The 24,487-nt window shown below is 39.4% G+C and overlaps 1 protein-coding gene across 18 annotated transcripts in view; it reads right to left on the bottom strand.

The window, feature by feature from the left end:
• Positions 1–24,487, bottom strand: part of MAP2 (microtubule associated protein 2) — a 364,315-nt gene that overhangs the window by 24,371 nt on the left and 315,457 nt on the right. For 7 of the 18 annotated variants that reach the window (XM_019553948.1, XM_019553947.1, XM_019553954.1 and 4 more), the window contains 7 exons: positions 19,464–23,264; positions 19,021–19,227; positions 18,499–18,633; positions 13,737–13,798; positions 8,685–8,870; positions 6,656–6,809; positions 4,381–4,724 (listed from right to left, as the gene is read on the bottom strand). In XM_019553948.1, coding sequence (XP_019409493.1) covers positions 4,381–4,724; positions 6,656–6,809; positions 8,685–8,870; positions 13,737–13,798; positions 18,499–18,633; positions 19,021–19,227; positions 19,464–23,264 — 4,889 coding nt within the window. The remainder of the gene's footprint in view (positions 1–4,380; positions 4,725–6,655; positions 6,810–8,684; positions 8,871–13,736; positions 13,799–18,498; positions 18,634–19,020; positions 19,228–19,463; positions 23,265–24,487) is intronic. The other 11 variants (XM_019553955.1, XM_019553959.1, XM_019553963.1 and 8 more) reach the window with 6 other exon arrangements.

The raw sequence follows: 24,487 nt of genomic DNA, 5'->3' as shown, positions 1-24,487 counted from the left end.
TACAAACAATAATTTTCATTTAATTGACAAGAACCAGAACATGGCAGAAAATGCTTCTTTAGCTTGCCTTGCTGGTAGTTTTTTAAATTACACTTTAAAGTGTTTGCAACTAAAAGCAGAATCTCATTTCACACCTATCTTTCTAGGGTGGTTAAAGGGGCACACTCACCAGTGGGCCACACCTTAAGGAAATGGGTTGCTTAATGGTAAATGCAAAGTGAAGCCAGAACCACATCCAGACCCGGCCAGATTTGCCCCTCCATCATAAGATCGGTGCTGCCAGCAGTACCAGCAGCTTCCCCTGTTAATCACTCGTGGAAAGTAGTGGCTGTGGGCTGTTCCCTTACAGTGTTACTGGGATGGATTAGGAGATGACTCCTCTTAATCTCCTGGAACACTACTGGTGAAGCAGCACATATTTGACTCTCAGTACTTATTTTCTTCCCTGTTCTCGAGGTTTTTTAGAGCTGTTTGAAAGGCATTTCGAGTCACATTTACAGAATATTGGCCTCCACAAAAACTTCCTTAACTTCATTCTGTAGCTCTTCGACATATGCTATAGTGATGTGGTACCCCATGTAAACATGCCCAGTAGGGCTGTGTGAAGCTTCAGTCCCTGATTTGATTCGGTGGCGATTCAGCCCGATTTGGTGGCTGAATCTCCAAATCCAAATCAAATCAGGAGACCCTTTAATCTCTCCAAATTGATTTGGAGAGATTCAGAAAGATTTGGAGATTCGGACATAGAGACAGCTTTAAATGGTTTTTCTACATACCTCTAGGTAGCAGGTGGCTCGTGGATGCTGTGATGCTGGGGTGCATGGAGTGTCCCACAGAAGTGCGGGGGGCTACCCAGCGCACTCAGCAGCAGACCCAGAAGTGGACGAGAAGCACTTCTGGTCCACTTCTGGGTTTATTGGAGACTGTGCTCGGGGGGTCCCTCCCATACCCGTCTGGCTTAGTGACTGGTGCCTCCTGGCTCTGGGGGGGTACCTGGGGTCCCCCTGCGGCTGATCACTGATGGGGGGGAGCACAGGGGACCCCCAACACGCTTCCCGGCAGACCCAGAAGTGGACCAGAAGTACTTCCAGTTCACTTCTGGGTTCACCACCAAGCACATGGAGGGCCCCCCGAACTCCTCCGGGATGCTCCATCTGCCCCAGCATCACAACAATCATGAGCCATGTCTGGTACCTCAAGGTATGTGGAAAAAACTTTTAAATCTGTTTCTGTGTCTGAATCACTGATTCTCTGAATCAGCATTGAATCTTTAGATTCAGATTTGGCTGAATCGAATGGGGCCCATGATCTGAATCAATGAATCAAATCACTGTCCCTGATTTGGCCTAAATCTGAATCGAATAGGGCCCGCTTTACACACCCCTAGTGCCCAGTATTGACTTGGGTGAACCTAGACTGATTGACAGACCTCATCCACTGACTTCAAGGAAGCCAATTTATAGCAGCTGAGGATCCAGGCAATGGTTTAAATTAGTATTTTTTTTAACAGAATTTTTCCTTGATTGTTGGCATATGGGACCTAACATATATCCTAGGGCTGTTATATAAAAGATTAAATCAAAGTCCTTTGGTATAATTAAACTGTTTACAAACATCTTCTCACTTCCATGGGCAGAAATTTGAGACGAAAACATCAAAATAGCAAAAATACTCTTGGCATCTGCAACAAATTTCCTCCCCCTAGCCCCCCACCAACTCCCTCCCACTCTTCCCCTTGAGATATCATAGAAATAACAGAGGCAAATGGGTTACGATTGAAAGTGCAGTATTTCCTTCATAGCTGATGTGGTGCTAAAACCATGTCGTCTCTAAGCTTTACCAAGAATGATATGCATTTCTTCTTACTTTTCTATAAGGAGAAATCCAGACAGCCACCACTTGGTTAAGATTACAAGGCAGAGGACCCCTTTGGTTCTTGGTAATGAAGAATGCCAATTAAACATGTCTCAGACCACATACAACTAGTAGAGATTTAATATGATGCAGCATTAACTCCCCCCTGCCAGAAATCTGTTTTTCCATCATGTCTTTTGAGCTGTTTTAAAATAGTGAGACACAGCTGAATTTAAATACATTTGTTGGCTGATGAGTTGCTGATGAAATTCAAAACAGAAACTGTGTTTTCTTGATTTATTTAGTATTCAAACTGCCTACTTCTTCAGCCCTGCACCTCATACTCTGGCATCATCACAATGTTACTGTTTTCCCTAGGACAGCTGTAAGCTAATGGACCTTGTGCTAAGTTAAGATGTGCCTCTAGTCAAAGGGAAGAGACTTTTTCCAAATGACACTTTAGGGTTGCATATCTATGTGTCTCCTGTAATTTTTACGTCATTTTTGCTTACTTTATTTGCCCAGATATATTTTTCCTATGGTTATTACTATCAGCACTTCTAGTTCAGGTTATAAAATTCAAACTGCCTTCTATTTGTTTCATATTTCATCAGTCAAAGCAGATAGCAGAAAGCAGTTCATTTCAGCCACTGGAATATTCAGTGCCAGACATGATACAGGAGGGCAGTGACCAAAAAAAAGAAAGAAAACCTGGTTTCACATTTTTTTTATGATCACTTGAATCTATAAGACTGAACAAGAAAAGAAAAGCAAACTAAAACCCTTTCATTTAGACAGAACAAGAATGATATGGGGAAGGCATAAAGGAAGTATTGAGTGAGTCATTTTTGTTGCCCAAGCCACAGTTTAATAGGCACATGTAATTAAGAAATAAAGTATAAAAAATCCTGTCATCTCAATCACATTATATTCACCCACAAAATTTCCCCTGTGACCCTCCCTGAGAAGAAAGAATTGCCAGCTGCTACAGCACTGAAGGAGAATTAATATTACATGAGAGAAAAACATCTCAATGCAGAAGGGGCAGAGTGTCTGGCAGAAAAACAAGGCAAAATTGTGAGGGCTCAAAGACTAAATAATTGAAAACACCACCACACACAGCAAGCAAATGAAGCTTGACATTTTTCATTGTGTACATCTACAAACCTGATAACTCCTTATAATAATGAGCAAAACAACTACTCACAGATTCTTTCTGACATCTTAGCAAAGATTCCTTGTAGCTTTGCAAAACTGTTAAGGAAATTTAGCTTTGGCCACAATATTTACAAGAAAGAAAGCTGTTAGGGACTCTACTGAAGTTGTATATGGCTTTTACATTGCGTGCTATGGCACATGTAAAGTAGCAGATGAAGTATCAACAATACTTGCAGACAAACCTGTCCAGATCAATGAAGGAATGTATGTGGTGATACATTGTCTTTACTGGGTTTATTTGATGAGTTTGCTACAGACCCCAAACTGCACGGTGCTAAGAACTCTACTGTGTCATTAAGGAACCTGGCAGGATCAGGATGCAGTTGCTGAGATCCAGTGCGAATCTCATAAATTGTCTTGTACTTTTTCCTCTCTATGCGTTAACAGGCCATAGAACTGGACCCAGAGTCAAAAGAGTAGTGACCACTTACGGTGTAGGAGTGGTGGGCCTTCAGCTAATGAAGTTAGTGAGAACTGAAGAGGCAGTGTACTTTGCAGAGGCTTGGGTCACAAACCAACCTGAAGTTCACAGGAGTATTTTATGAAAAATAAAAAAACCACATTTTTTACATCCTCAAAAAAAGTTGAATTTGGTCCAAGTTTTAAGCCTGTTGCAGGTTTCAATTTTTCTGATCCAGTATTCCAGCTTTGTAAGGAATAGGCTATTTTCTGTAGCTTTTTCATTAAGCATTAATAAGACTAATTGCCACTTCCTTTATCTTACAAGATATAGTAATGCTCTTTTAGCTGCAGGAATCTTGCTTGCTTGCAAATAACTTTGACCTCTATGGATATATGTACAGACATTTCCACAATGCTTAGAAAGGAGAGACTGTTCTACAGAAAGCGGACAGTGGTCCATGCAGTCTAATATCTAGCCAGTGACAGTGACTGGTACTAGAAGTGTCGGAAGAAAGTATAAGAACCTTATGCAGTCAGATGTCAGATGACCTGCCATTCCCATTAGACCTCACTCTGTTTTCCAATAATTAGAGACTGGGTGAAGGTCTGAAGGTTTAACGTCCTTCCCAAACTTGTTATTAGCATTAAGTATAAAAAACTCTGCATGTTCTTGTTACTCATAAAAATGGTCAGGTATTTTCTGAATCATGTTGGTTTTCACTTTAATATTTTTCTGGGGATAATCATGGCCCTGTAGTTTAAAATCACTTAAATAGCAAGTGTACACCAGTAACACTCTGCTTAAAATCTGTAAATCAATTCAAAATTGATTATTAATCCCTTCCCCTACTAATCCCATTGTGGTGCACTTAGAATAAATCAACCATATATGAATCTATTTCTCACCTGTCCCCCTTTTGGCTGGTACTTGATATTTTCTGTTGATCCAATTTTGGACCTGACATTCTTGAGGTCCGGCAGAGGCTGATTAATAACTCGTAGTTGCTTGGGTGTTGCTGGAGATTTGGGAGGAGTGCGTATGATGGCTACTTTCTTCTCAGTGGGCACTAGGATAGCAGACTTGGGAGTTCCAGGAGTATGGGGTGTCCTGGAATAGCTGGGCGTCCCAGGAGTCCCTGGGGTACGCGAAGAGTAGCTAGGTGGGGTACCAGGAGTGATCGCAGTAGATCCAGGAGTCGTGGGTGTAGAAGTCCCGCTTTTTCCTGTTCTGCTACGAATTGGCTCTGATCCTACATGGAAGATAAGGCAGTATTATAACTACACAGATGCATCTGTGTCTTCTTCATAGTGTCTCTATGGACAACAAGAACTCCACAGATAAATACTTCTCAAAAAATCTTTTATGGAACACCAAAATTTAAGTCAGTGAAAAGATTGCTATTTATTGTCAGTGGACATTAGGCAATAGTAGATACAGTGGAGATGATTTTGTTCTTAAACTTTGAACAGTGGATTTGGAATGAATGGCTACTTTTGATCATTAACCTTATGTAGTAACCCTGTATCCATAGTAATTTAATAAGACTGAGATACTTGTCTGATACAAACTGTCATAATTCCTTTGACCTATTTATACCAATTATCGATCAGTATCTAGATCATTATTGTTTTATTAGGAGAATTAATAAGATGATTACTACATGAATACCTAGATTAAAGTCACATTCATACTATGGACACATGTGGGGAAAAACAAACAAACAAAAGGGGGATTTTGTAGTGGCCCTGTCAAATGCAAATGCATGCCCAGCCCTTGTCATTATGGAGAGAATTTTCTCCAGAAAAATTTGTATACTGGGAATGTGCCCTGTTCAGACAGCCTTGCAGAAAGCTGTCTAAAGGCATACAACTAGCAAGCATCCAAGGCATGAGCTGAAAACTCATTTCACCTCAATAAGGTGTTTGTGTCAAGGCTTAGCCAAGGCAATTTAAATTCTAGAAATATTAATCTGGGCAGCAGGAAAGAAAACATGAAACAAAACAAAAAACCTAAACTTTCAAGCAGAGTTGGAGGTCTAAATGTTGTCCTTTCTGGCAGTACATACCTGCATGTACTGAGGTTTGCTGAAAAATGGTAAATTTAAATCCCCCTGAAGTTAATGGTAACATTCAATTTATTTCAATGTATTTGGATCAGACTGCTGCTTATGGGGCCAAGGAGAAAGTCTCTTTGTTATACATGACAACTTAAGCAAATTAAACTGGCCTTACCCTCACCTCCAGTTTTCCCAAAATAAGCTCTTTTTTTCCCCAACCAAGACTGTCTTACTGTGATTGAAATAGAGTAGGTTTTTCCCACAAAAAAGTACTCTTGACATACTTATTTTTTATTTCTCAGCCTTCTGTCCCTTGTGGAAAATCCACTCATGGCCTTCCAGGAGGATAGGCTGTTGTGCCATCCAGAAGTCATTATGTACAGAGAGGATCTGCATTTTCCCCATGGAGACCTAGGAACATTATTTAACAGTCTTCAGGGGATTTTACTATCTTACTTCTTTACGTTCCTCTAGAAATGGCTGTAAGAGTGGCTTCTGAAGAGGCAGAAATGAGAGCAATCTATAAGATACTCTATCCAGGTTCTGAGGCTGGGGCTGAATTCCAGACTAGTAAAGGAGCTTCATTTATGTTTCCTTAGTTTTATGGCAACTTGTTTTGATTTATGGTTTTATAGACTTGTTCCTGATGAAAAGACCATTTTGTTTAGCTGCATCTTTCTTCTGAAGAGTCATTCTACTAGTTTGCCCATATTTTGTGACAACTATACATTTATGCTGAGCAAGGTCTTGCGTTGGCATTGACTGAGCACTAGAAGGCCATTTAAACTGGAGCAGTATGACTCTTTTTATTAACTAGCAGATTCTTCATATCATGAGACTTCTGTTTTAAATCTGTACTACTGATTGGAGGTTTGGATCTATTTATTGCTGTTGTTTAAAACAGCCCTGTATTGAATGTTTCAGACAACTCACAAACCCACATGAAGGGATTTTCTTGTCATGTCCAATCTTTGAGGTGCAGGGTCTGCTCTCAAGCAGTACAACTCAGTCATATATTTTAATGCAAAGGGAAGGAAGGAATGGATTTACTGGTTGGGTGATTGATATAGCCGGGCAATGAAACCAACAGCATCAGGGAAGTGTTAGCTTGCAGAAAAACATACGGGTGGTCCGTCGTACTGAAGAAGAAATAGAGGTATTGAGGGAGAAAGAGTTCTCATCTCTGTCTCGGTCTCCTGAGGTACCTCTCCGAGGGGGGAGGATGGAGGAAGGTCTTGGTAGAGATGAACGCTTTTCTGGACTCTTGGTTACTCCATCCTAATAGGAGCAAAAAAAGAGAATAAATGGCTGCATTTAGCATGCATGAAATGTTAGAACATGATTTCCCATTGGTTTAATACTAGCACAATCCATTGTTTATTTTTCATGCAGGAAGCTCTGAAAATGTTTGGCTGGTCATGGTGCATCAGGTAGGGTAAGTCACTTCAGCTTTGCTGCGTTTCAATATCTAGTATTGAAACTGACAATATCTTAAGGGAAGGATTTCAAAAGTGCTCGGTGTTGGCAGGACTCTGCTCTCAAGAAAAGTTACATTCTCTCTGACTTCAGTAAGAATAGTGTTCAACCAATACAGAGCACTGCCAAAAATTCTTCCAGCAAACTCATTTTTACCATCCCTTAAACATCCTGCTGTCTATTTCAAGGTAAACTTTCCTCCGTTTCTTTCATAGCTCCACTTTAAATAGAATTCTTACTCTCCCACTACGCTGACCCCACTTGTATTAAGGTCTAATTTTGCTCCACTGAAGTCAATGTAAACCTCCAAGTGACTTCAATGGATGGGGATGATCTCCTGTATCTTGATTTATATTGCAACAAAGTCAGGGAGGGAGACTTCCTATTAAATCCAGTGTGCTTTAGATTTGGCCCTTAAAGGAGAATTTTGGTTTTAAGGCCATGGGACAAGAGGTCCAAAAAGGTCATGTACTATAAAGGGATTTGGTCATGAAAATAGAAGCAAATATACATGGTCCAAACATAATTTTGGTATGTTATCCAAACATAAATTTGGTATTGCAGAATTTGACTCCTACAAGGCACAATAATCAACATAATTGCTTGCTTTGAATGCAAAACTGCTGCATTTTGAGACACTAAATTTTTATATTTTACAAAAAATGAAGAAAAAAATTTCAGCTGCTGATTGAATTATCTAATAAGACCTGTTGGAGGCTTAGCTTGTTTCCTTCTTATGCCCAAATTTTTCATATTTATATTATATCAGTGTGTCTGCTTCTTTACCTTTTTTAGGCCAGAGGATATCACAGGAAATTAAAGGATTTTGTGCACTTATGAGATGGACAACCAAAGGCAACCAGGCATGAGCAGAGTCTCCTTTGGTAATCATTGGGCCAAATACACTGATGGGCTAAACTGGTATAAGATTCACCAAGTGTAGGTTGGTCAGAAAATGGATATAAATTTGGAAGGGGCTAAGAGCATAATGTTTGCCAACCTGGCATTCAATGGGTGTGTAAAGCAAATTAAATGATCGTATAGGGGGATGAGAATGAAAAGCCATCCATAAGGGGGAAAGGAAAGACAAAGCAGACTGCTCCATCTTGAGCTTACATTGCTTCAACCTCTACATAGGCACTGTCAAATTTAGCTTGGTGTAACTGGTCTCTGCCTTTCCTGAGAGGTGTGTCCTCGTATTCTGGCAATTAAGTATGGTTTTCAGGGAATAGTAAATGGTTGAAAATCCCCCTTTTTTATTCCTACTGAAAGACAAATTGGGGCTGCTGTACTTTCTTACTTATTTTACAACTAGCTTCCTACCAGGGACTAGACACTAGACACACTGCTTGCACAAATGGATGCAGCTCCACTGAAGTCAATGGAGCTGTGCCCCTATATTCCCAGTGGAGGGAGGTTTGGTCTCTACGTGTATATGGCATTGATGTCACCACTGAATTCAGTCTGGAGAATTCATAACATACTTGTCTGTTTTTATCTATTTTGTGGCTTATACTCTGCAGCCCAGTTCCCAATTCTCCTGCTACATGATACAAGTATTCCCAAATAATATCACTGTGTGCTACCAAGATTCAGTGGTGAGTGATTTAGGTCCACAGAAGAAGTCACCTATAAAACTCTCTGAGCTAACCCTCTCTACTAACTCTGCTACCTTACCTTAGTATCTGATTCTGAGTATGGCAAGCAGTCTCTTGGGCCCGCTGAGGAGGGCCGTACAAAATAACTGTCTGTATCGAGAAAAGTAGCTCTTTTAGTAGTTAGTGAGCAAGCTGAGCTGGGTCTTGGAGGAAGCATTGACTTTGCTCTAGACTTTGAGGCAGGAATCTTTGACAAAGAGGAAGTCTAGTCATGAGAAAACAAACAAAAGAAAGATAACATGAAGCTGACCAAAAGGAAGATGCATGTAAAATGGATAAAGAAAAAAATGCCAAGCTATGAATTAAGCTTCTCCCTTGTCTTAATCAGTATGTATAAACTTCTAAGACCCACATGAAAGAGAAGGGACTAATTCTATGAAAGGCCTCAATACCACTCCATTTCGGAGTGGGGGGGGGAAAGGAGGGGAGAGGTTTTTAAATTCATTTTATTATCCCGTTAACTACAGACACAAATGCATTCATTGCAGGTGCAGAGCTTCAGGTAAAGACAACACCTGCTTTTTAAAATCAAGTCCACCACCTTTTTCTGTCCTCGCAGATGGTTTCCTCTATAGTCAAATTGTGTTAGTGTGAGGCTTAGAAAACAATGTACATTTATTATTCAAAAAGGTAGAAAGACATGGTAACATCACTTGTTTTGCCATTTTTACATGTGCAATCCAGTGAAATATAATACATTGTAATCATTAAACTCCATGAAAGATGAGCAAGTCATAATAGGTCAGGTTTTGAATCTTTTAGTGACAACAGTGAGATAATTCCTCCTGTGAGTAGTTCAAGTCAAGATGGCTACTTAGGTTAGTAACACTCATCAATGAAAGGGGTTTATAATCTGAGTCTACTTTTTTTCTCTCCCAGGGGTATAATATATAACTTTAAAGAATGACTGAAAGCCACTTTCCCTGCAATGAAGGCTTGATTCCTCAATTTTTACTTACATATGCCTGAAATTATTGAGCAGTCCCACTGGAACTACAAATATGTAAATACTACTCAGAATGAATAAGATCTGCGGAGCTGAACAATTAATGTCTAGCAGGACTGAAAGAATCCTGTTTACATTCAAACCTTAGAAACTGAGGTATTGTCAGATATATTATTTAAGACATACTGCACGGCTAGGGGGAGATTACACATAAACTGGTTTAGTGATCAGAAACTGGTTTAAACCTGTAACAGAACAGATGTTCAGTGCACATAAATCAGTTTGAACATGGCTGAAACTGGTCTGAGATAAACCTGGTTGAATGTAGTATCAGACATAACTGATTTGGGTCAAACTGATTTATGCAATGTCTGTCCCAGACCCCTTACTGGGTTAAGTTAAATCAGAGTTCCCCAGCATCCCAGCATGCTCTCTGGGCTGGGCGGGGCTCTCTGCTTCACAGCAGGGCTGGCCCTTCCCCTCTGCTACCTGACTGCAGCTCTGACAGAGACTTGCAGGCACAGCAATGTCTGCCTGGTTTCCTCCTGCTTTCCCCCTCCCTTCCCCACTCCCTGCTAAACACGGTTCCCCCATACCCTCTGCCTTATACAGAAACCTCAGCATTAGCAAGCAGACCACCTGCTGGCTAGAGTCCCTGCTGTGGCACACAGCAGTGTCGGTTTAGGACTTTTTGGAGCTGATCAAAGCTCAAATAGTAATGTCCCCCCATTCCTTCTTTGTTTAAGAAGAGTTTGAAATAATAAGAGAGGCTGTTTGTTTTCTGATGGGCTGATAAATGCTGTATTATCGAGGTGGGGGAGGCCCCCGCTAATCCTGCCAGGGCCTGGCCACACGCCCCTCAGCTCACCACTGTGGAAGGGAAGGGAGGGCTGCTCTCACACCCCCTGGCTTCTAGCCTGAGCCACTGCAGGCATGTGCCTGCATTTCTGGGATGTCTGTGCAGTTACAAAGTGATTCACCCTAGCCAGGTTAGATTAACCTGCAAAGATTTAATCAATTCAGGCTCAGGCTTTTGAATGTATGTCCCTAGCCCACCTGAGTCTCTTCACCAGTTTTACGGTGGTCTAGTTTCACAGGTCACAGGAGACTCATTTTAGTCACTTGAAGTGAAGTAAGGAATGAACCCATGAACCTTTTCAAAATAAAAGCTAAATTAAACAGATAAGAACAGAATTTCCCATACTTTGCCTTGGAGACTCTCTAATTTCCAAAGCAAAAGAGATTATTTCAGTCCTACTGCATTATCAAATTGGACTTTTGTGATGCAGTACTGTACCAATTTGGTACCATACTCTAGAGCCATGATCTAAGAGATGAAAGGTCAGCACGATGAACAGAAATTTTTTAATAGAGAAAACGTGTTTTATTCAACTGTGTACAATATATGAAGGAGTATAATCAGTGGCAAATAGTTTAAGTAGAAATTGAAAATAAGATTAATAAAATTATCACATTCCGTTTTGTATCATTCCATTTTTTAATATCCATTCAGCACATGCTGGACCAGATTTACAAAGATGTGTAAGGATACCGAAAGGCAACAAGAGTTGGGTGCTTAATGCACTGAGGCACTTCTGTATAACTCATTAGGTACTTCTGAATAACTCACTAGACACCTAGCTGAAGTTTAGGTACTTTGAAAGAGCTGAGCACTACCAGTCTAAGGTCTAAACAATAACCAATTTATCTGAACTGGTCAGGAAGCTATTACAGATGGGGAGCTAAAGCACAAAGGGCTGGATTCTGCCCTTCTGCCTTGGTTTCTTTCTTATACTGAATAGAATTTTACTGTGCACAAGCACATACAGTGTGGTTCCCAAATATAATCTGGACCATATTTTGCAAAGTATTTTCCTATCTTTAAATAGGAATACTGGTAGTTAAAGAAAAAGGATGGACTTGTGTTAATGCAGCCATTTGGGATTTAGGGTATATCTACCTTGCACAACATATCACATCTTAGAGATACTCATACTAGCCCTAAACAAGCTAGCTCAAATACTGGCTGAATTAGCACAAAGCTCTACTCAAGCTAATTTACCAAACTACCCTGCTTCTAAATGCTGGAACATGCATTGAGGCTAGGGACAGAAATTACACATAAACTGGTATAAGTGATTGGAAATTGGTTCAAATCTGTAACACAACAGAAATTCAGAGCACATAAACCACTTTCAAAATGGCCAAAACCAGTTTGGCCATCCTGGATGGATGTAGTATTAGTCTTAACTGATTTAGATTAAATTGGTTTATTGAACTTTTGTCTCAGATCCCCTCCAGATTCAAGTTAACTCACAGTCCCCCAGCATTCCACAATGCTTTGTACCTCCCCCACAAACCCCGGCTTGCAGGGTGGGTGGGCTAGCCCTGGCCCAAGCTGTCTGCTCCAGCTGAGCAGAAAGGCGTGCTCCAGCATGGTCTGGCTTTTGGCCTGAGCCACTGCAGGCATGTAGCTACACTTCCAGAGTCAAAAGTGAATGTCTGTTCACTTGCTTATCAGTTCAATCTATGCAGCTTAGATTAACCTGTGATGATTGACTCAATTTACCCTTTGGCTTTTTGACTGTACTTAGTCTGGTTGTTTAGAGCTACATCACATTGAATTTTGCCATATAGATGTATCTTCAGAAAATCTAAGTTCATCATCTTACTCTGCCATAGATTTCCTTCCACATGACTTGAGGAGTATGGCACTACTCTGCATAAGTAATAGTAGTGGAATGTGCTTCAAAGAGATTAAGTGGATTGCTGAAAGGTTATACAGGAAGTCTCTGGTAGAGATCACTTGACATGAGATCACTTGAATCACAGACCAGTGATTTATCCACAGTCATCTTCATTTCTTAACTCTTGTCATATGCTACCTTTGGTCTCTGGTAGAATGTCTACTGCTTTAAATGCAGGCTGCTTTTGTAGGACTGAGCTACATGTGGCCCTTACAAGGAGAACTGGTGTTTGTAGTGAGTCAGATTGTTGAAGATGGAAGGTGGAAATTGCACTTTATTTCACAGGCTACTAAAACACAGGTAGTCATGATGCATGCTTCTTTACATGTACCAGACCATATTTTACACTCATTGCTGGATTGGGGTTATGGGTCTTTCCAGGAATCGTGAACTGCTTGGCTCTTCCTGAATGCTGTTCAGAAGTACAATACGTGAGTGCAGTTGAGTATGAAAGTTTTGAAAGTGACTGGGCTTACTAAGCTGGAATGCTAACATTGCTGTTATGGAGGAGCTAGGGAACTATTATGAGGTCATTGCATTGGGAGCAGTAAGCTGGGCTGAAAAATGGGTCGATTTCAAAGACGTTAAATTGGGGGAGTTACGTAGCTGGAATGGCAAGGTTACAAAACTGTCCTAAGAGTAGGGCTAGGGAGCAGGGAAGCCTGAAAAAGATGCAAATCCTACCCTCTAGCAGATTGGAGGAAATTCAGGGGTGTAGCAGGGGAATGAAATCAAAGAAGTCTGGAGGTAGGCTAGAATATGGGAGGACCTGGAATTTAACAACACTGTTTAAAGTTAACATTGTAAAGGTGGAAATTAGAAGTCCAAGCAATGCCTTATGAACTGATCAGAGTGCACCCATCTGTGTAACAGATAGTATTGGTTAATATTTTCCAGAAATCTGTTACCTTTGAAGAAGCAAATAGCAAAAGAAAAGTAATAGTGCATCATAAGACACTGTCTAGCCAATCACAAGGCAGGGTTTTCTTGTGGTATGTAACAATCCAGTGATAACAGCTAGTCATCATATGGTGTGAATTGGTGACCCTGAAGGAACTATGCTGTTTAACAGTAGCTGAGGGGCTGGTTCTCAGTGTTTAACATTATTGAACTTTTATTACAGTTCCAAGCCTGTGCGTTAACATCAGATTGCTAAACCATTATCAGAACTATATCATAACTATACAGTTTACCTGTGACAGCAGTGAAGTGAGGAATTGACAGCAATTATGTGTACAAGATGATTTTAAATAAAAACAATAATGAATAGCTATGATAAGTGAATTTTGAAAGGAAGACACATTTACAAAATTAAACTACAGAATCAGGACAAAAATGAGTTTACAGAGATGGATGAGGAGAAGACAATTTTACTCACTGAAAGTTTTTCCTTGGCTTGTTTAAATACACCAGGAGCCTGATTTGTTTCACCACCTGCCGCTGTGAGACCCAAAAAAAGACTTGTTGGTTAAAAATAATAATCTGTATCTCCAGGATACCTTCAATATAATCAATTGCCTTTGAAGCCATGTGCAAAACAATAACCTCATGAATTAGACTGTGAATTAGAATGAGCTTGGCTAAGCAAACTGTGTGCAGCAAATGCAGCCACCTTTAAAATGTATTTATTTATTATTTAGATTGATATCCTGCCCTATCCAAAAGGCTCAGAGTGGCTTAAATTAATTCATTTTCTACATATTTGTGATAGGGCTAGTTAATCTATGAATTCAAGCAAGTTAATCAAAATTATATCCTCCACTTCATACTGGTCTATGATCTAGGGCTGTGGTTTTCAATCCATGGTCTGCAGATCACTGGGGGCCACAGACTATGTCTAAGAGGTCTGTAAAAGATGACTATGATAAATGAAAAGTATGTGGATACCCACACTTACACTTCAAAGGGTCTGCACCTGCGCTCAAAATTTTTTAAGGGTCTGCAATTAAAAAAAGGTTGAAAACCACTCATCTAGGACTGAGCTTTTAAAATGTGATTAGTGGCTTTGGGTGCCCAATCTAAGACAACTTAAAGGATCCTGGTCTTCAGAAAATACTGAACCATCTTCTAAAAATCAAGCCCCTTTCAGGTACTTGAAAACTGGCACCAAAAAAACACTAGACACTTTTTGAAAATTTTGACCAAGAAGTCTACATGAAAAGTAACAGATTTACTGCTGCATTAATTTCTCAGTTTTACACTGGTGTTAGCAGAGTTACACTGGTATAAAACTGAAGTAATGCAGAAGTGAACTACATCTTCAGATTTTAGTTTATTTTAGTATTCAAGCCACTGTTATCTACAACACCAGTATTCAAGCCACTGTTATCTACACCAATATATTGTTTCAGTGTTCTCTTTGTAAAGAAATAATGAACAATTATTTTAGTTGCAGTGGAAACAAAACTGATAATGTTTGGCCTGGATTCCCTCCTGGGGAAAAGTTTAAGTCCTATTCAGAAATTGAGATACTATGTGCATGCTGTACTGTTGTGTGCCTTGTGAGATGCAGCTGTTTGTGAGATCCTCTTTAAGTAGCACAGTACCAGTTTCTGAGTGTGTGTTGGAACATGTTTGTGAGGGGACAAACAACTTCCTTTAGCTAGAGTTCCAATTGTCCTCCATTTACAAAATCTGGGTAGCAGTGATTGTTTCTCCTTTGTCCTGGACAACTGTAGCACACTCCCTTGCCAGTAGCAGTGGGGTGGAACGAAATCCTGCTGCTCTGCAACAAATCTCCATTGCCCACAAGGCTGCATTTCCCACTCAGTGTTTTTGCAATCTTAAATAATGTTCTTGCCTTGTCCTTTTTCTTTGAATTTAAATCGAGGTAGTAGGAGAGAGAGAAGGAAAGAGAGAGAGAACACAGAACTGATAATTTTAGTTCTGAATTTTACAGCAGAATAAGTACAGTACAAGATGCCTGCATTACATTTTACCATATCTGTTACTGCTGTTGTTTTTCTTCAAAATAAACAGGAAAAATGTTTCTCCTTCTTCTTTTGGCATTTAACTCCAATCAGCCACAGCTATAAAAATGAAGATCACTGTTGTACAGCTGTCACCAACTTACCTGAAAGCATAACAACTCCTCCATCTGAACAAACTATCTGGATCATGACTTCACACTGTCCTTTTGTGCTCAGCTACCAGATTAATCACACAAGAAACATGTTTAACCTTGGGGAATTGACTATAACATTTAAGATAGGAACACAAGCTTAACGCATGTTGGCCTCAGTTCAAAACAAAGTAACTGCTCTGGGTAATGTATGACATCCATGATGTGATGTCATAAAGGCAGCAGTGTCCTATCACTTCAGCCAATTAGAAAACACAGTGCAAACTGTACTTAAATCCAGATGATGAAATAAATTGCCTTTTTCCAAAATTGTGTCATCTTTTTTCTATTAATATTGCAAAGAGGTGGGTCTTTTAAAAACATAATTATTGAAAATGCTACTCTTCCACATTCAGTATATTTATTTACTAATTATTACTACAAAATTACTTGTGAATTATTGTCTGTCACTGAAATTACACAGATATATAGCAATATTTCATTTATTGTATCACTGGGGTGTAAACCTGGATGGATTTGGAGCGTTTAATACAAACACTAAATCCCTGGTTGTTCTCTGAACAAATTTATTTTTCCAAGTACATAAGGCTCATTGGAATTTTTTTTACTGGTTGGAATATTCACTGATTTATTCAGAATTGATTCTGAGGACATTTTGGGCTAAGTATGCAATCCTGCCCACACTGAAGCCAACAAGAAATCTCATTGCTTTCAATGGGAATGGATGTTGACCTAAAGTGGTTGCTTAATTTCATCATCTAGGAAGAAAAAAAACCCAAATCTGTTGATTTTGACTTGAAATTCTCAGTTTCCTAATCCTGAAGATGCCTGAGGACCAATCCAGTCCCAGTGTAAGTCAGTACAGCCCCAGTGGTGTTCAAATGTAGATCTGGCTGGCTATTGGACAGGTCTATGAGATACCCTTCCAGCTAGGGACAGAAGTTGCATATAAGTGATTGGAAACTAGTTCAAAGCTGTAACAACAGAAGTTTAGTGCATGTAAACTGCTTTCAAAATGGCTAAAACTCATTTAAGATAAACCTGGATGGATGTAGTATCAGACTTAACTGATTTAGGTTAAAACAGTTTATTGAACTTCTGTTCCAGATTCCCTCCAGATTCAAGTTAACTCTCAGTCCCCCAGCATCCCAGGATTCTTTGCACCTCCCCTGCAAGCCCCCACTCCCAGGGTGGGTGGGCTAGCCTTGGCTCAAGCTGTCTGCTCCAGCCAAGCAGACAGACATGCTCTAGTGCCCCCCAGCTTCTGGCCTGGGCCACTGCAGGCATGTGGCTGCATTTTCAGAATCAAAAGTGAATGTCTGTTCACTTCCTTATCTGTTCAGTCTATGCAGCTTATGCTAACCTGTGCCTATTGAATTGATACAGCCTCCAGCTTTTTGACTGTCTGTACTTAGCTTCCATGTCCCCTAACCTTCAGCTGTAGCACTCAGCAGAGTTAACACACTACTGTATATAAGACAGAGAGAAGAACATTTGAGCTACTATGGTTTTTATCCATAGTCTTGAGGATATACTGAAGTTAGGCTCTGGGGACTTTGTTCATTTAGCAATATGGTTCATGTTAATCTGTTTCAGAGATGCATCCAAACCTCAAAATTCATACCCAGACCAAAATTACTCCAAATTTCAGGTATATTCAGATCTTGGTTTTTGGTTGATTCTATTCTCAAGGCCATGAAATTGAATCAGATTCTGTTCTTTTGCAAAGTCTGGTGATATGCACTAAGCATTTATATTTGCTTTCAGCTTTAAGTTTGAATAAACCTGGATTTTGCTATTGCACTGTATTTTTAAATTTTTGACTACTTGATGGTTTTGTTTTACATTAACATGAGGAATTCCCCTACAGATTAACATAAGGGCCAAACAGCAACAACACATGACAGGAAAAGCATGCCCAAGCACTGGACTGGTTTCCCATCTGATTCTTTCAGCATTACTCAGTCCTGACAAGGAGGTTATAGGAATGTTTATAGAAGATTTAGTGATAGACCTTACAAGGCACCTACAACACTGTATGTAGAGTACAGGACGGCAGAGAAGTGAAGATGTTAGGTGCTCCATTTTTTGTAATGAGTACCACTTTTAATTTTTAAGCCATGAAAACAGCAATATGTCTATTTTAGTATATTATCTGTATGCTAGACAGGCACAATTCTCCTCTCATTTACTCTGGAGCAACTGCATTGCTGTAACTGGAGGTGTCAAACTACGTGACAGGAAAATTAGATCCAATTATTATTTTTTAAATACACATAGAAATCCAATACTTATTTCTCCACCCTGAAATGACAGCACCAGCAAGGAGACTAGATTGAAAAACTCAATATTCTAACTCCAGAAAAAATTACATGTCACCTAAGATATCAAATGAATAGTTTAATTTTCTTTTTCTCATCTACCCCAACCCAATATTCTGATTTTGAAAAACATTTTTTCCTGTAATGCACTCCTTGCTGGACCCCAGATTTCTTCTCTCAGCTTTGTACTTGCATGTGGCTGGATTCTCTCTGTGGATTTTGAGTTTACAGCAGAAACATCAGTAACAGATTTGGAAGTGCCAATGCAGATAATATAAATGAATAATATATAGGTCCGAAAGACTTCTTACTATGCATGAGAGAAAAAAGCAAAAAAAAAAAAAAAAAAAAGAAAGAAAGAAATGGAAATGTATATTATGGTTTAAGCTATCAACACTTTCCCACCAGAAAACAAAATAAGTAAAATAAAAATAATGAGAATAGGGATTCCTACAACAACACACTAAAGCACGATGCCAAGATACAATCACGGCACTTAGAAGTCCGAGCAATGACAAGCATATGTGATCATGGCCTTTGCTAAATAATAAATAAATAAGTTTTGAAAAAAAAGAAGAATGATACAAAACACCAAGAAGCAATTTTGTTTGTGAAGGCTGATATTCTTGGAGGAAACATAAAAATAAACAATAGAGAAGCTGCTACAGCAATGAGATTTTAAAAAAAAAAGTCTATGTTTGCCAGCCACATTGCATAATTGAACACGACACAGTCACCTGTCTGCTTCCGTTTAACACAGGAGAGATGAGTTGGTCTAGTATATTTGATAGCAGGTTTTAAAATGATTTTCCTGGAGGGAGAGTGGGCCTGAACTTCAGTTTTTTTAGCAAGTTCAGCTTTCTTATACACTGCTATGAACAAGAAAACACAAAAGCACATAATCAGGAAAAAAACACCAAACAGTTTGACATGACAACACATCAACCACAGGCCAGACCTACCGCTCTGTTACTCCAGTTTGATGCTTTTGGTTCCACTTGAATGAATTAATCCTAGTTGGCAGAGGTGAAGGACTAGTGCATTAATCTCAGATGTGCTACCTAGTCCCAAGGAGCTACCTGGGCATAAAGCTGGAGTGATGGAGTGGTGAGCCTAGCACCTTTTCTTTTACATAATTGTACATCTGATTTAAAAAAATATTCCAGATAGTACGATTAAGGTATTCATCTTCTACAACAGTGTAACCTTGCAGTACTGTACAACAGCAAAAATATAGTAATAGGGAGTGTTAAATGAACCTTTTTTCCTTCTCACTTCATCTCTGGAGAGTGTGCTAGGTTCCTTTTTAGCTATTTTCCTTTCAGGAGTAGAAATCCTGCCTCTCCCAGTTTTAAAAGGTTTCTCTTTTTTATGTTTATCGAGAGATGATCTTCGCAATTCTCTCTCTGCCTTCTCCTCTTTAGGAACAGTCTCTAACTGTTCTGTCATGATGCTCCTATCATCATCTGTAGGATCAGAGCAAATTATAAGAATAAAAAGAAGATTAGTAACAAATGTTAACAGAACTTTGGTGGAAGGGAAAAAAATGAAAATGCAGCAAATTGTTTAAAAAAAATGACAGAGTATTTTACCATGTTTTGGAAACGTGCTGAAATTACTATTACTGTTATTATTACACTCTTTTCAGTCATTATGGTCTATTTGGAAGCAAAAAAAAAGTTTATAAAAGGATAATGCACACCTTGAGTATCTGCCCAGAGGCTGTCTGTGTCCATGATGGAGTCATCGATAGTTGTTTCATCTTTGTAATCATCATATGTCTCAGTCTTATAATCAGTAAGCAGGATTTCTCCTTTCTCAGGTGAGGCAGGAGCTTCTGGCGAGCCTTCTTTGAGTTCTGCTTGGCTGTCAGCTGGTTCCTCCATATCTACTTCCTCTTCAGGCTGAGAGTCTCCTGTTTCCAGTTCTTCCTGCTGTGTGGCAGCAAAGCGCACGCTGTGAGAAGCAGATTCACCCTCATCCACAGTTGTCTGCACCACTGTGATGAAGTCATCCTCAACGGTGACAACAGACTCAATAACCCCTTTTAGTTCAGGCATTTCCTCTAAGCCGGCCTCAGCTGGCACTTCTTCTTTGGCAGCTGTCTTCAAGTCTGCTTCTTGGGGCATTTCTGTTATGAATTGTTGCTTCTCTTCTTCCTTCTCCTCCTCTCCTCCTCCTTCTTCATGCTCTTCTTCTTTTGGAGTCTCAGCTGTTAGACCATATGGCAGCTGCTCTGTGGTTTCCGTGGGTCTTGCAGCTGCATCAGGAGCTTCTTCTTTAGGTTGTGGTATGCTCTCCATTTGGATTTCAGCTGTCTCCTCCTGCACAGACTCAGCTTCAGAAATGGGGAACTCAAGGGCAGGTTCCTTCGCTGGCCATTTTGATGTAATATCTTCTTCTGACACAGAAGGTTTCTGAGATTCTGTTTTGTTGTCATCTGCTTTTAGAGATTCTTCATTCAAGCCCTCTTGGGTCTGGTCATGTTCTCCACTAGACTCATAAGATTCTTCTTTATCAACTGCTTCCTGATGCACCAGATCAGGCTTAGTTACTTTCTCCTTGATCTCAGTTTCAGATGGTTTGGTGCTGTCCTTTACATGAGTAGGCTCAGTCCTTGAGAGAACATCTGCTTCTTTTGGTTCCTTCGATAATGAAGTCTGGTCTTTTGGAGCTTCTTCTATTTCAGAGTCTGCTCCTTTTACGTAAGCTTTGTCCTGCTCTGAAGCAGGTGTAACAAATGCACTGATCTTATTATCTAGTTGACGCTGATATTCTTCATCTACTTGCCTTGCAGCAACATCCAGGTCATGTTTTATAGCATCATAATCTGGTTTTTGTGGTGTTTCTGCCTCAGCCACCTCTGGAACAACACTAAGAGACTTTTCCTCCTTCTCAATAAATAAAGAAACAATATCTTTTTCTTTGGTGATCACTTTAGCTAATGCATTGTCTGACCCAGCTATATGAAGTTTATCAACCAAACCTTCTTCTTTCACTTCAATAATTGCATCAGGCCTCATTTTCTCATGTTCTTTACTTTTAATGGCATCCATTTCTTTAGCATCAGCCTGTTCTTCACTTTTTTCTAGCAGAGTATCTAGTTTATCAGCACCTTTCTTCTCCTGCTCATATTCCCTTACCAGGACCATTGAGTCACCAGATATATGCTGGCTCAAGTCTTGTTCACCAGCAAATTCACTAGCAAATTCTGGTTTGGACTTTCCAGCTGCTGCCAACTTGACTTCTATCAAAGACAGGTCAGCTGGTAGACCTCTTCTCAGTTTTTCATCTATGCCTTCATAAAAAGGGCATGTTTCACCAGTTAAACTTTCACTGTCCTGGACTGGAGAAGGAAGTGGAACTGTGTATTTATTGAAGACACAGTAGCCTAAATCTTCCAGCTGACTTTCAGCTTTTAGGGTTATGTGGTTTTCATCAGTCACAGGAGGCAGGGTTGTACCACTGTCTTCTGCAACAGCATCAGAAGGAACAGATTTCCTTCGAGCCACCTCTGCATCAGCACTCACAGAAGCTAATCTAGACCTCGTGCCTGCTAGATCCAACATTTCAGGCAAGTCAGGAGCCATTACAGTCCCATTTTTGTAATAATCTTTAGCCAGGAAAGGTGACTCAACCAGGGATTCACCCTGAATGTTTTCTTCTGTCATGGCTTTTTCTTCTTCAATCTCATCATCATCATCATCTTTGCTATCGATAGGGAAGCAAGGGGCTTTTTCTAATGCTGGGGTCGTTGCTGGCAAGTAGTCATCACCTTCATCCAGGCTCCCACTAGTATTAGTGAGAATATCTGAAGCGAGTGGAGACAGATCATGTGTCCGACCAAAGCTATATCCTAGAGCTATAGAATCCAGACAAGACATTGGCAGGTTAATTGACATACTTCTCTGTTCAATTGCAGATCTACCTCCAAGTCCTAAGCTCCTGCTTAGAGTCAAATCATCTTTATTTTTATTATGGATATCTCTCTTATCCCCATATACCTTGGGATCAATAGTGAACATTCTTTCTGGTGAACTGGGTTCCTCTGAGTTGTCAGATGGAAAAGTATGAGCAAGAGTACTGTACCCTATTTCATGAGCACTGGAGTGTTGATCTGTTTCTGGCTCTAATTCATCTTCCTCTTTTTTAGACAATAGAGAATCTATATGATAAGGTTTGTATGCACTTTCTTTAGTATCACTTAGTTCATAGTAATCACTGCCTTGCTTCTGAATGTCACTTTTTATTGCTTCCTCTTTCAAAGTAGATGTTTCAAAATACTTTGACATTCCTGACCTATCCTCTTCTGCTTGTATTTCATGAGTAGCTGACTCTGCAATACAGATATTATCCTCCTTAGTATCCTTTTTTATATCTTTTTCATGAGAAAATTCTTGAGTTGGATCTTTTTCACCTGTTAAGCTTAGAGCATCAGGAGCTTTCTCTGCTGTTTTAGATAACTGAACTTTATCTACAGGTTCATGGCTTAATGTGCTTGTGGGGGCCTTTACGCTTGCCTGTTCTTCCTTTTTGGCATCTATTGCTGCTGAAACTCTAGCTTGATCCATTTCTTTTTCTGTTTTGAGACTATCAGGTGACTTTTTAGTTTCACCTTCCTTTTGAACAATTTCTTTGTCTGCAGCAAGTCCTTTCTCTTCAGACTTTGTAAAAAAATTACTGTCATCTAATACCTTGGACTTCTGTCCATCAAGGAAATCATATCTTTCATCTTCATCACTCTCATCTCTTGTCATGTCCTTTTCTTCCCCCCAAGTAGAAAATTTCTCGGTGGACCTTTCTTCTGCAATTGGGGCATCTACAGTCACTGCTGAGACTCCTTGTGCCTCTAGAGTTTCTATTTTGTCTTTGGAGAGCCGTTCCTCCTCTCTTGCAAAATCTTTGGCAATTTGTTGTTCAGTAGAGTCTTGTTTTATTTTGTAACTGTCTTCAATCTGATATTTCTGTGGGACAGCTGGTGATGTTTCTGAAGGAGCTTCTTTTCTGACAGTATCCGACACATCAACTTTGGATTCTGGTGGTAAAGAACTTATTCCTTGCATGGAGACGTGATCTTGGACATCTTTAAAGTCATCTTTATATTTTAAGGGAATCACTTGGCTTGAAGGTATTGAGTCATCTGTACTCCTTTCATCTGCTTTACTCTCTTTCGGTTGTTCAGTGGACAAGTCCCTTTGTTCTTGAGAGACAGAAGGTTTTGCAGTTGAATCAGGTTCTGTAGAACTTACTTCTCCTTTCTTTTGCAGATCGGTATCCAAAGTTTGTGAGAAAGTGGGAAGCATTCCCTCTTCTTTTCCACGAGATTCCTTTTTATCTGTATCCTCTGTTTTTGCTGGCTGTGGAACTAAGGCATCATGTTTAGGTTGCTCACCAGTCTTAATGTCTTTCTCTGATTCACGTTCCTTTGTGTCTAATGGCTCAGCTGTGAAAGGGCCTGTGCCCTCCTGGTCTTGGATTTCCATCTTCGAGGCTGTAAGTAAATCTGAAGTAGTTTGGGTTTTACAACAAATTACTTAAAGCACTTATAGCAGGCAGTCATTTAGCTTACAACATCTTGTATAATTAATGCAGGGGAAAGGGAAAATATGCAGGCATGCAGCAAGGCTATCCATTTAGAAATCTGTTTTAAACTGTTGCATTTAACTCTCCTCTTAATGTACAAGGTTTCATAAATACCATACATTATAATGTCAGGAAAATATGAAAACCTGCATCCATTGTAATGAGTAGTGTCTTAAGTACTGTCTTCTTACTCATTACTTGCATCCAACAAGTAAAAATATAAATAGCCTTCATTTTATAAGTATACTTCACTGGAATATGAATACATTGTAAGGTTTGCTTTAATAAGTCCTACAAAATTTAGACAAAAGAACAATATCCTTGAAATATATAATATATGCATTTGCATATATCTAAAGCTGTCTTAAATAAGATCTTTTCTCTGTGTAGCCTAACCTAAAGAAATATCAAAATGTATTGTACATGGGGTGAGGGTAGATAGAGGTTATTATGTTTACTAACTTTTCACATTTGCTCTTGGCAAACTGCAAAACTCAAGCTACTCTCACAAAACTAATCTCACACAACATGAATTGGATATGTGGCTGTTTTTATTTCCAAAGTTTGAAGTCCTGGTTTTCAGAATTGCTGAGCACCAAGAAGTTCAAATGAAGTTTATGAAAGTTGCGGAGTGTTAAAATATTTTAAAACTAAATAAAGTGCTATTCTTATATCAGTTATTGTTATATTCTTAGATAATATTCTTTGGTAATGTGTTAAGAGTAGAATTTTTAAGTGATTTATTAGTAGTTAATGACCACTCTTTCTTAGTGCATTTTAAGACAGATACAATGTCAGGTACTGCAGAAAGTTATAATGTTATCTATTAAAAAGAACAATTTTAAGTGCTTTTAAGCCAAGTTTTAAAACAAATATTGGGCAAATTTGGCTCTCCTTACTCACTTAAGTGTTCTGTCTGAAGCCAATGAAACTATTTCTATAAGGACAGCATGCCGGACTGATTACTACATTATTCAACAATTTATAGGTTATTTGTTAACCATTAGTAAAATATTTAGGTATGCTACCTTTAGCTTAAAACTTTAATCATTTTTCTAAACATTGTAACTAGAAAATAAAAAGTCCACATGTACAATTATTTTTTCTTCTGTATCTTTTAATATTTTTTTGCTCTTGTGGTGG

This window comes from Crocodylus porosus, unplaced genomic scaffold, assembly GCF_001723895.1.
Source record: "Crocodylus porosus isolate Cpor-Errol unplaced genomic scaffold, CroPor_comp1, whole genome shotgun sequence".
Taxonomy (NCBI): Eukaryota; Metazoa; Chordata; order Crocodylia; family Crocodylidae; genus Crocodylus; species Crocodylus porosus.
Note: the sequence above shows the minus strand (reverse complement) of the source record. Positions and strands in the feature narration are given on the sequence as shown.